At 41.2% G+C, this 12,491-nt stretch overlaps 1 protein-coding gene across 4 annotated transcripts in view; it reads left to right on the top strand.

The window, feature by feature from the left end:
- The first annotated feature begins 2,717 nt into the window (after positions 1–2,717).
- The window catches only part of RAB3GAP2 (RAB3 GTPase activating non-catalytic protein subunit 2), a 43,736-nt gene continuing 33,962 nt past the window's right edge, over positions 2,718–12,491 (top strand). For 3 of the 4 annotated variants that reach the window (XM_057398759.1, XM_057398760.1, XM_057398758.1), the window contains exon 1: positions 2,718–2,889. In XM_057398759.1, coding sequence (XP_057254742.1) covers positions 2,781–2,889 — 109 coding nt within the window. In that variant the 5' untranslated portion in view covers positions 2,718–2,780. The remainder of the gene's footprint in view (positions 2,890–12,491) is intronic. The other variant, XM_057398761.1, reaches the window with a different exon arrangement.

The following is a 12,491-nucleotide window of genomic DNA, read 5'->3' as shown; positions in this document are numbered from 1 at the left end:
CTCTGCATATGTTAGTATAATCAATTCATTTATGCTAACTAGCATGCATGAACAACAGGTAGAGACCATCACTGATGGTGAAGAAAGCAGAGTTCTACTCGCAGGTCTCCACGGATCTGTGGACTGACCCTAAGCAAATCACTTATTCTTTCATTACTTTCCTTTCCCCAAGTGAAAATCCCTAAAATCCATAATTATGCATTTCTGTAAACACCGTTAACGTCTCCAGATGACAGGACTGATGTAAATGCAAAGCATTGTTGTCACTGCAAATGTATTGTTAATTTTGGCTATTAAACATTATCTCCATTGCTTCAAGAACTTTGCTTAATGTTTATGACAGAGGTTTTTCAGAGCCTTTTTTCTTTTTTAATAGCCTCCAATATAATCAATATTTTAAAATTAGTAACTATTGAAGAAGGTATAACAAACATAATCCAGTAGCCGAAGTGATAATGTGAGTTCATCAGGGCTCCACCCTGCCTTGAAATATTAACTCATCTGTTGAATTATTCATTGCATTATTTTATGCATTAATTGGTATCTTGGCAGTTTCATAACTTGACTTCTTGGTGCACAGCAAAACAGACAGGGGATATGACTGTGTTTTACACTGCTCACTAGTCTTTAAACAAGGAAATTTTCATAATGTGATGGAAGCATCACTAAAGAGTGACAAACCAGGCTGTGAATTTAATTGCTTGTATACTCTTTATTTATTCACTTGGTATTACCAGTGACTGCATGTTACAGATCTAAAATGTCACGAAATACTTTTCCCCACAGGCTTTACATGGTTAATTAGCGCATCTTCAAAGTCATTAGCCATTCCTTAATACCAGGTGCTTTAAACCTTTTCCACACTGTGACCTTATTTTTGAAGAACCACCTCCTCACTGGTACACAGCATGTAATTCTATGCCCATTCAGAAAAACAGGATTCAACCATTCTGGATTTAATAAGCATACAATTATTCATCTGCTCACATTCAAGTCTAACCCGTGTATTGCCTAGGAAGCCACAGATTTTAAATGTTAAAACAAACTGTCCCTGCTCTTACTGAAGGCAAAACTGCAGTTGGGTCATGGTGCAACAAAACAGAACAGCTGAAGACATTAAAAAGTTGTGAGGGTAAGTTAGAGCCACCTTATTTGAAAATCTGACCAGAGATCCTCTGGAGTTTATACCCTGTTACAGTCTGTGCCTCCAGTTTCTAGTTTGGAATGAAACTTCTCTTAGCAAAAACATGTTCAGCCTTAGAAAGTGTTTAAAGACCACCCAAAAAAAATGCAAACCACAAACCAAACTGTCCAAATGACTGGGACTACTTGCTCAATCATTTCTGGTTTTAACTACTAAAGACACACACATCGTTATCTAGCAAATAAAAGACACCTGTGTAAAAACAACCACCTGTATTTTTATATGTTAGGAAGAGCCTGGTAAAGTAGGATCCATTAAAAGATATTGTGAAATTCTGTGGACAGTGCAATTTGTTTCTTCAGGGCCCAGAAAACATCTTCATGTGTTCTTCTCACATATTTTTTTTCCTCTTTGCCCTAAAGGATGATTGTTGAGACTGTGGTTCAGCTGTCACCACTACAGATGTCACCCCACAGCAAATCTCACTTGTCACAATCACTGCTGCCAGGAAGATGAACAGAAATTGTTATCATTGAATTGAAGCATGAGCTCTCTATTTGCAAGAGCAATTAAGATTGAAATAAACCCGGTCTTCACTACCCATTAAAGGTGTTGCCAGTTCAACACAGTAATATAGGTGTTTAGGGCTGTTGTTGGTTCACTCTTGAGAAAGAATAGCTGGAAAGCTGCTCATGGAAAAGGACCTGGAGGTGCTGACTGATGGACCTGAACATTGGCAGCTTGTGCCCAGGCAGCCAAGAAGGCCAACAGCACCCTGTCCTGTATCAGACCCAGTGCGGCAGCAGAGCCAGGGCAGTGGTTGTGCCCCTGTGCTGGGCACTGGTGAAGGCCACACCTCGAATCCTATGTTCAGCTCTGGGCCCTTCACTATATGAGACATTGAGGGGCTGGAGCAGGGCCAGGGAAGGACAATCGAGCCGGTGCAGGGCAGCGTGATAAGGAACGGCTGAGGGATCTGGAGGGTTTAGCATGGAGAAGGCTCAGGGGGACCCTCATCGCTCACTAAAACTGCCTGACAGGAGGATGGAGGTGGGGTTGGTCTGTTCTCCCAAAGTTACAAGGGATGAGGCAAGAGCAAATAGCCTCAAGCTGCGCCCAGAGAGGTTTAGATGGAAATGAGGAACAATTTCTTTCCAAAAGGGTGCTCAGGCATTGGAAAAGGCAGGGCAGAGGTGGAGTCACTGTCCCTTGAAGTGTTCACACAGCGCGCAGACGAGTCCCCCGGTGACAGCGGTTAGTGGTGGCCGTAGCAGTGCTGGGGTAATGGTTGTACTTGATGATCTTAAAGGTCTTTTCCCACCCAGCTGATTCTATGATTCAATGATTCTCTGACGATCAGGCCTGGGTGATGAAATGATATCTGCACCCAAGGTCCCCATGCAACCGCCGGCCCGAGGGGAGCACACGGACACTCCGGGCGCCATTCCCCTCAGGAACAACGGCAGCAAACGGCCCACCCCCAACCTCCCACCGCACGCTGAAGCGCCCCCCGCCTACCCCCTCCCGCTGCCATCACTCCGCTCCGCGCATGCGCGGTGTGCGGAGCAGGGCCTGAGGGAAGTCAGTGATCGTTTCCGGGTTGGGTGGCAGCGGTGTCGGCACTACCGGTATCACCATGTCGTGCGTCCTGGTTCCCTTCGGACACTTCCAGGACCTGGATGCGGCTCGCGACTTCTTGTGCCCGCACCGCCGCCAGGCCGGCGCCGCGGCCGGCAAGGACAGCGGTGAGTCCTACCTCGCCGGTCCGCTACAGCACTGTGTGGCCTGCCCGGTGCTACAGCCGGGGCTGGACTCGCTCGTCTCCGCTCTCCTGTGTGTCATTATCCGCTGTGGGGTGTGCAGACAGTAACCGCAGGTAGCCGGGTGCTTGGCAGCGTTACTGTGGGATGGGGCTGTAAAGGGTGAGTGACCTGCTACAGGTGCCGTGTCTTCGCCGGCAAGTTCATGTTTTCCTGGTGTGTGTAAGTTTCAGGTGTTCAGCTGTTCTCGGTCCTTATCCCGTAGTGTGTGAGTGAAGCTCTTTGGCCACACACCCCGTGTGCCACGAACTTAGAGATGAAAGTTTGTGATTTTATCGCTAAGAGAGTGCAGTTATTCGAAGGTTCACAGGCGTTGTACATGCAGGGTTGTCTAATAATGCAGTTTGCTTAACGTATGCTAAAAAAGCAATAAAATCCTTTCTGTAGAAACTACAGTCTAAAGTTGTGGACCTGATTTCTGTTGTGTGAGGCAAGGCACATTGAAAGCTTCTCGACAAAGAAGAATGACCAGTAGATCCATGGCCAAGGAAATGAAACACTGGCCTGTACGCTGTCCCTGTACTGTCTTAACTGTATTTGGCTGGTGTTTTGGCTTTCTGTTAATAGAATTGGAGGAAAGTATTAGAAGAGGTTAGGGTTAGGATGTTTGTAAAGTCCTCTCTGCTGTAAACAGAGCTATGAGGGAAAGCAAAAAAGGCTTATTTAAAAAACTTCAAGTGTCTGGGGGGAGAGATCATAGTGTGGGATGTGTAGGAAGGGACCTTTAAAGTCCATCTAGTTTCAGCCCCCTACTATGGGCAGGGACACCTCACACTAGATGAGGTTGTGCCAAGCCCCTTCCAAACTGGGCTTGAACAATTGCATGATGGAACATCCGTAACTTCTCTGGGCAACTCGTTTCAGTTTCTCACCACCTTCACTGTAAAAAAATTCCTTTCTACTATTCAAATTAAGTTACCTATTTCCAGTTCAAAACTTTTGGTCCTTGTCCTCTGGTACAGGTGCTGCTAAAAAGGTGACGCAACAAGTGTGAAAAAGTTTTCAAAGTACAGTGTATGTTCAGCTAGTTAACTTTGCCACTAAAACTTATGCATGCACATAGTTATATGTTATCTCTGCTTTTGATGTTGTGAACCAAGGAAAGAAAAAAAAAGTCTAAGCAAGTTATTTTTAGTTGGTTGTTTTCTTTATAAAGTGCATATTACATTTTAATAGGCCAGAGAGCCAAGGCAAATATTTTTAACCAAGTAAGATATAAATAAGTTGATTTTATCAGAGAATTCTGTAATAAGCGCTGTTTCATTGGCAGAATGTACTGTAATATTTATGTATATGATATTTATGTAGTTGCATAAATATCAATAAACACATGTCAAAATTCTAAGTATTTTATATTTTAAACTGGAGAGCTAGAACCTTTTATTTACTGTTTTTCTTGTGGGTGTTTTTGTATGTTTTTTTTATGTTCTGCTGCATTTGTATGGAAATTTTCCCTAGTATATAAACTTCATGGTTAAATGAAAGATGCTGTCTACCTTAGGAAAATAAATGTTAAATATTTTTAGTTAACAAAGCATATTTCAATGAACAAATTAATTATGATTTTTTGAGACATAATGTTTTAGGTGCTGAGTAGAATTTTCAAAAGCTCCTGTCAGATTTTGGGTAACAAATGGTTTTCAAAAGGTGCCTTCAGGATCTTCAGTATGCGGGATTTTGGTTTTTGGTTATGAGCTGTAGATTATTTTTTTTTCTTCTTAGTTATAGATCAAATAAGCTTTTTTCTGCTGTTTTAGCTTCGGCCATTTTTTCATTATAACCAAAATATTTTCTGTGAGTGTATTGGCCACACTAAAATCTGGGATGATTCATGTGAGAACATTTTGTAGGTCCATTTTAACGAAAACAATTAGTTTGCAAGTAGTATACATGTCTAAATCACCATGCGATACTGTAACTTTTATTAAAGTGTGAAAGTAGTTGTCTTTAGTATGAATAAAAAGCTGTACTTCTCACCTATTCATATTTGACATAGCAGCATATTTCATTTATGGTAATTTAATCTAGGTCATTAATTTCAAATTTAAATTGAAAATAGTTTATAGAAGTACAACCTCTATGAAAAATACAGATGTAAGTAAGCTTAAAAAAAAAAAAAGTCTGCTTTTTTATTCTAAGGGAACTTGATTATTCTCTTTTCCTTCCTTTATACAAGTAAACATTGAAATGCTTTCAGTGTTAGAAAAAGATAGTGGAAAGCATCATCTCAACTACAGCTTTATCCTTTCCTGTAGCCCAGCAGTTTATCTGGTTTGTGCAAAGGATGATTTTGTGTGGTAAACTGGGGAGGAAAAGGAAAGGTTTAACTTTAAACCTGGTTTAAAGTCATTTCTGCAGTTGCCAGCTTCCTGTTGGGTCAGGAAACACTGGAAGGAAGGGTTCGCGTTGTTCTTGCTTGTGTTACGCACTCATGTCTTAAGATTGCTACTAATACAATGCTGAAGTGACTAAAGAAGTGCTCACAGACTGAGGTAATGATTGATCTGCTGTGAAGCAAAATATAGCTGCGTTTTTATTGTGTATATTAGAATAAAAGGTGCTGGGGTTGATTTTGTCTCAGGTATCTTAAATTAAATAATATATTATGGAGTAAGCTGGCTAAAGATGCTTCGTATGGAGTTCCTGTACTTATATCCTCTTAAAAAAAAGGATGGAAAAAAAATGCTAACAATGAGGCACGAATAATCTGTGGAGTGATATCTAAATGGCTTTGAAAACTTCTGTTTCAAATGTGTAAATACTGGGAATAGAAAGTATTTGCATTACATTTAGTTTGCCAGCTTGCTGCGTTTTGGGATGTGTATTGGCTAGATCAGAAAACAGCTGTAGCAAGTAATTTCATTATACAATTCTTTATAAAGGTGTACACCTGAAGGAAAAAAAAATCCATCTTATTTGCAAAATGCAGTAAAACTTCACAGGCATAACATAATTTTAGCTTTAAGAAATTAATGGGTATTTAACTGGAAAGAGCAGAAAACTGAGCAGTACACATAACATTTTCTATAACATTTTCTATAGCTTTATAGTTTGAGGAATTTAACTACAATTTATTTAAAGTGATGTGTTCTTCCAGTACACTCTGAGCTTGAACTGTGTGTTTTAAAACACTGATGACAGGAGTTCAGTGACATAACTATTTAGGACTGCTGGTCCGAAGCTGAACTTTGAAGGTGTTAAGATGAAATAAAATAACCATTACTTTCCTGGTGTGCAGTTATTTTTAGTTCCCAAGTGTGTTTATCTCCTAGTACCTAAATGAAATGGATAATGAAAAAAACCCAAACCCAAAAACCCAAACCCAAAATTGTTCTGTGGAGGTCTTGAGCGATGATACCTGCATCTGTGATAATGAGCTAGCACAGCACATAGCTTTGAGGTCCAGCTGCATCAAAATCGACCTTCTGATTCGGAGGGTTGCTCAGGGCTATAAGGTGTCACTTCACTGCTTCTTTTTACAGTAGGAATGTTGGCTTCAGCCTGGTGGAGAAACTCGTTTCCAAACTCTAGCCCTGTTACGCTGGCAGCATCCTGAAAGATGCTCTTCAGCCCAGTTCTTCTAAACAACATCTTTGGACTTGTGCTTGTACACTTTGTTTTATCTGGATCAACTAATTTCATTCAGAAACATGGAAGGCCAGGCAGGCTTTTTATTTCAGAGTTGCAAACAAGGTTACAAAGAAAAGAAAAAGATTATAAAATCAAATTCTCTATTGCATTTAGCAACGATTCTTAGCTATTTCTGTATCCTTCTTAGAGAATTTGGTATGTTCTTATTGAAGAATATTCTGACAAGCTCTTATGTATTCCCTCTTTAATCAGCTTCTCCCCTCCAGAAGGCATGATATACAGATAAGATTCTTTTATTTCAATTTTCATGTAAAATATCATAAAAACTATGCACTGTACCTGAATTGTGCTACATCTGTAATTGTTAATACATTCTGAGATGTAGGAAAGACTAAATGACATGCTCTCAATGTGCATGACAATGGTGTCAGAGTACTCTATCCAAATTATCTTTGCACCTGAGTGTTTTGCTGCTTTAGCACCTCCTTTACTGGATAAACTTCCTTCTTTCTTGCTATAACTTCAGCTATTAGTTGCCCCTGAAAGAAAGCTGAAATGCTCTGTTTTGAATGCAATCTTGTTCGCTTGTTTCCTATGCCATATAGCATCACAAAGTTGCTTGGTTTTTTATTCTTTCCATATGGTACATCAGACTGATTTTGGAGTTGACAGCTGTAAGCCATGGAGATCTGCAGCATTGCTTTAAAGACTCTCTGGATTATTTTTAATTTAGTCATCTTTTATTCCGTTGAAAGTAATTGTGACCATCTAAAGGAAGAGAAATTGCTCAAGTGTTTCTTTTTCAGATCAGTGAGCTAAGTTTGAGTGTTGTCTTCTTTTTTTCTGCCTATGGTTGTCTGGAGTGATAACACAAATGTAAAACTAGTCTCAAAAGGGGCTTCCTAGTAATGCTGTCGAAACCGAATGTATTTGTCAGTCCTTGTGTTGGAGGAGCTTTGGGAATAAATGGCTCATGATTACTGAATAGCAAGAACATTTTCAACTATTTCTATAATTCCTTGGCCTGAGAAGAAAAGAAACTACTTCTGTTTCTTAAGTAATTATGCAATCAAATGGTATCAGAGTTGCAGTAAATAGAGAAAAAAAAAAAAACAACCTGAAACTCTTGCACTTAAGTAATAGGGCAAAAAATAATTGTGTATTAATTTTATAAATTCTTAAAGCATGGATGGGAAACAAGCTGCAAGATCATAAACCAAACAAACATAGACAAACATACTGATATAGGTAGGGGTAGTTTGACATTTGTGGTTCAGTTTTCAACACGTACTCTCCCACTTGGCAAATACAGGCTTTTCTGGACAAGCCCATGCCAAGCATGTCCTTTGGTAACATGCTGCATAGAGCTCGAACAGAAGCATGAGGGCAGGTGGGAAAGGCTGTTGGTGCCTGCCCCAGGTTATTGTGCTGCTCTGGAAGGGAGGATGCTGGCAGATTTCTATGCCCAGAGATATTCTGCAATTTGGGGAGGAAGTCTTAGACTGGGTACAAACATGTTTTATACTGAATTTGTTAAATGCCAGTTAGACCTCATTGATCTAGACCTAGCATTTTTCTCTCCTCTGTTCTTGTCTTCTAAAAGCATGCTTATCAGAAGGACTTGTTTTTTTGTGTATTAAGTTTATGATAAATGTGCTTGAACTGAGTTCTCTTATACATGAACACCAGTGCTGTACGTGTGCAGCATTTAAAGCAGCATTTAAAAGTTTCACATATGCTGATGATGGAGTTTTAAAGCAGTATACTTCAAATTAAAGAACGAAGTTGTTCTTGTAGATGCAGTAGATTAACTTTTACTTTTGCAAGCTCCGCAGTAACACACAATCTGGAATATTGCTGATGCTTTATCTAAGTAGGGAGACCTGTTTACCAGACATCTGCTGCTAGTCAGAGAGAGATGAATGGAAATATAGATTTGCAAAGGGAGGTTTGATTTCCAATTAGTGGACTGGAAAAAATGAACGCATTCCAAGTCAAGAACTGTTTTGGCCTTGTTTAGGTATTGGTTATGAGGTAATGTCTTGCATTCCACAGCTGTAAGTTCTGTAATGTTACTAAAGGAAACAATGGGGTATTTCGTAAAATCTTTATTGTAAAAAGAGCTTGGATCCTGTGTCTTCTCTGGCTTGACCAGCCTTTCTAGGTGCCGGTGCATGGAAAAGTCTTTGCAGGCTGACAGCTTCTGCTGGCATTGCAGAAGCAGGTCGCAGTTCTAAAAGATCTCTGCAGCTTTATCAGTGGGATTGTGCCTCACTCATTTTTCCCATCCTTTTTTTATTGATCTTGCTTCATCCAAGGAAGATGACAAGCAGGAAAATGTAGCTATTCACAAAGAGGCAGCCGGATTCTTCATGGCTGAAGGTTGGTGTTGCATGTTCAGTCTCAGAATTGAAGTGGCTGAAGATTCTTGGGAAGGCTGGTCTGCTCTGTGCTGTAGGGATGCCAGTGGCCCCAGTTGTTTTTTAAATGTAGTTATGTTTCTCTCTGGACTGTGCCACACTGACAGACTTCCTTTATTCATAAATTTTACAGTAAGGAGATTTTGTTGCCTTTTGAGGTAACAGAATGCAAACAGAAGTAGAATTTTGTTAGGTATCTTCAACTAAACATCAAAGCTATTTACGGTTTTCTTCTTGTGGTTTGTATTCAGCAGTATTTGTCATAATTCTCCTTCATGTATTTTTTCCTGAGTTCAGCAGTAGCAGTCATTTTTCTCCTTCTTAGTAGCTGGTGCAGTGCTGTGGTTTTGACTTTCAGCCTGGGAACAGTGCTGATAAAACTGATGTTTTTAGTTGCTGCTTAGTAATGTTTAGTCTGACCAAAGACTTTTTCTGAGTCTCATGCTCTGCCAGGGATGAGGGGAAGCTGGGAGGAAGCAGAGACAGGACACCTGACCCAAACTGACCAAAGAGGTATTCCATACCACAGCACATCATGCCCAGTATGTAAACTGGGAGCAGTTACCCGAAAGGGCTTGGTCACTGCTCGGTTGGGCTGGGTGTCGGTCAGTGAGTGGTGAGCAGTTGTATTCTCTTCCCTTGTTATTTCTCTTAACATTATTGTTATTGGTGGTAGCAGTAGTAGGTCTGTGTTGTACCTTAATTACTGGGCTGTTCTTATCTCAACCCATGGGAGTTACATTCTTTTTGATTCTCCTCCCCATCCCTCTGGGAGTGGGGGGAGAAAAGGGGGGGGCAGTGAGGGGGAGACTGTGTGGCTGACTGGGTTTAAACCATGACAGTTATTTTTGGCGCCCAGCGTGGGGCTCGAAGGGTTGAGATAATGACAGATCTGACCTGAGGGTGTCTAATCGTATTTGTGCTAAGCATTAATTGGTTTGGATTAATAGTCACTCGTCATAATGCTGATTTATTGGCTCTCAAAGTTGTTGCTCATGATCTCGCAGTTCCAGCATGTCATACCTTACTTACAGCTGGTATTTGCTGTTTTAGTGTTTATTGGCTGGGGACCTTGGGCTAAGGTTCTTGTTTCTTTGTACTTTATGGTAATGACTTGTAATACAATAGAATAATTGATCATGAAATTGATCTGGCTTGCGTTCCCAATGTGGTCACCACCTCTATGCTTTGGGAGGTATGTAATAGAAGTGTATAGCAATTACAAATATCTTTTCTGCTCCTTGGCTGGTCAGCCTATGAGGGAAACATTCCCACACACCCTAGTAACAAGTGCAGCAGCTACTCAAACTCCGACCACAGCAGATAATGCAGCTACTCCAGCTCCAAGCACAGCAGCTACACCAGCCCCAGTGACAAGTACAGCAGCTACACCAGCCCCAGCGACAAGTACAGCAGCATCATTTGAGAGTTCTGAAGGTTTTGAATGGCCTTTGGGTACCCTTGAGACCTGCCTGCTGATTGTGATAGGGGTCACCCTGGTGGCAGGCATGCAGAGTGTGTTTTACCCACTACCATTTCTTCTGATATCAGGAGCTGAGCAGAGTTGGGTTTGGGCCTTGTCTAGGGTTAGACGATGATATAGGAGGACCAAGAGATTTTCCCCGAGGCTGGACAGTCATGAGTGGCAGGGTATGTGGGTCAGCATGGGGAAGTATCTAGGCCAGTGAGCTCTGCCAGTGCTTTGGAAGCGTCGGACATGGAAGGCAGCTGTATGGAGTCCCCAGCAAAAAGCTGCAGAAACTGCTGAAGGGGACGGTGAATTATTTTGACCCTGGTGGGCCCATGGCACTTCAGACCATCAGGGTAGAGATGCAATGTACAGATGGACTCATGATTGAGGGGTGAACTTAGCAGTAGACACTATAGCCCAGGTTATTCACGAGTGTGAACACTGCACACAGCCTCTCCTGCTCTGAAAGACTGTTACAAGAGATGGATCCCATCATCGTGAACCAGATGGACTCAGCAGCTTTATAGGGATTTATCCATGCACTAAGGAATGATCTCTCTCTCTCTGTGGATGTGTGTATATACATATATATGAGATAAGAGTGATGGTATATTGAAAATGTGGGATCTGAACATGATGTGAGTGGTACGGAATAAGAGGTGGATACTGTCCTGGGTTCAGCAGTAGCAGTCATTTTTCTCCTTAGTAGCTGGTGCAGTGCTGTGGTTTTGACTTTCAGCCTGGGAACAGTGCTGTTAACACCGATGTTTTTAGTTGCTGCTTAGTAATGTTTAGTCTGACCAAGGACTTTCTGAGTCTCATGCTCTGCCAGGGATGAGGGGAAGCTGGGAGGAAGCAGAGACAGGACACCTGACCCAAACTGACCAAAGAGATATTCCATACCACAGCACATCATGCCCACTATAGAAACTGGGGGCGGTTACCCAGAAGAGCTAGATCACTGCTCAGTCGGGCTGGGTGTCCGTCAGCAGGTGGTGAGCAGTTGTATTCTCTTCCCTTGTTATTTCCCTTATCATTATTATTATTGGTGGTAGCAGTAATGATTTGTGTTATACCTTAGTTACTGGACTGCTCTTACCTCAGCCTGTGGGAGTTACATTCTTTTGATTCTCTTCCCTATCCCTCCGGGAGCGGGGGGAGGAAGGAGGTGAGGAGTGGGGCCAAACTGCCTGGCTTACTGAGTTTAAACCACGACAATTTGCACACTGGAAAATTCTCAACCCCAAATACAAGATTAGAATGTGACCCTTGGAAGCTGGTTGCGCCTTGGTTATGCCTGAAATAACTGCAGTCAGATCTGTATTGATGACGATGCTGTAAAACTGACTCATCCAGTTTATAGGTGGTGCAGACCTTTCCATTTTAACACAGGTTACTCATGGAGTGGGCATTTTGTCTTCTACAGTCTCATGAAATACCTTCTCAACAGCATTGGTGGAAAATTTCTTTCTTAAGCTAATATTTTTTGTCTTTCTTAGCCATACAATAGTTTAAAAATCTGCCTAAACAGCCAGAATACAGATTTCTGTTATACTGGATTCTGCCTTTCTTTGGTGGTAAAGGAACCAGAGTTTTTAGACCAAATAAAATTGGAGTGTTCTGGGTACAAACCTTCTTGCTCATATTGTTTGACCACCTAAAATGGCAAAATCTTACTTGCTTGAGACTAAATTGAAAATAATTGATATGGATAGGAAACAGGTCAAAGTAGCCATGACATAAGCTAATGAAAAACTTGAAAGAAATCTTTGGAGAAATCTTGAAATCTAATTGATGCTTCAGATTTCATGCTAGTGCTTCTAGATGGAGGTCAGTGCACTGATTTCTTGAGGGTCCCAATGATGGTCTTTGAGAACTGTACATCTTCTACTTCTAAATTGCTGTGCAAAATTACCCTTTGCATAGAATAATTAAATCCACATCACAATTGGGATTTTTAGATGAAGGAATTTTAGATGTGTTCATACAATATGTTCACTCTTTTAAGGCAACTAAGAAGTAGCCTGTGGCTGAATTTCAGTCTT

Source organism: Pezoporus wallicus, unplaced genomic scaffold (assembly GCF_028554395.1).
Source record: "Pezoporus wallicus isolate ANWC-B61680 ecotype Strahan unplaced genomic scaffold, APGP_CSIRO_Pwel_v1 contig_5231, whole genome shotgun sequence".
Classification (NCBI taxonomy): Eukaryota; Metazoa; Chordata; class Aves; order Psittaciformes; family Psittacidae; genus Pezoporus; species Pezoporus wallicus.
This window is presented reverse-complemented; position numbering and strand designations above follow the sequence as displayed.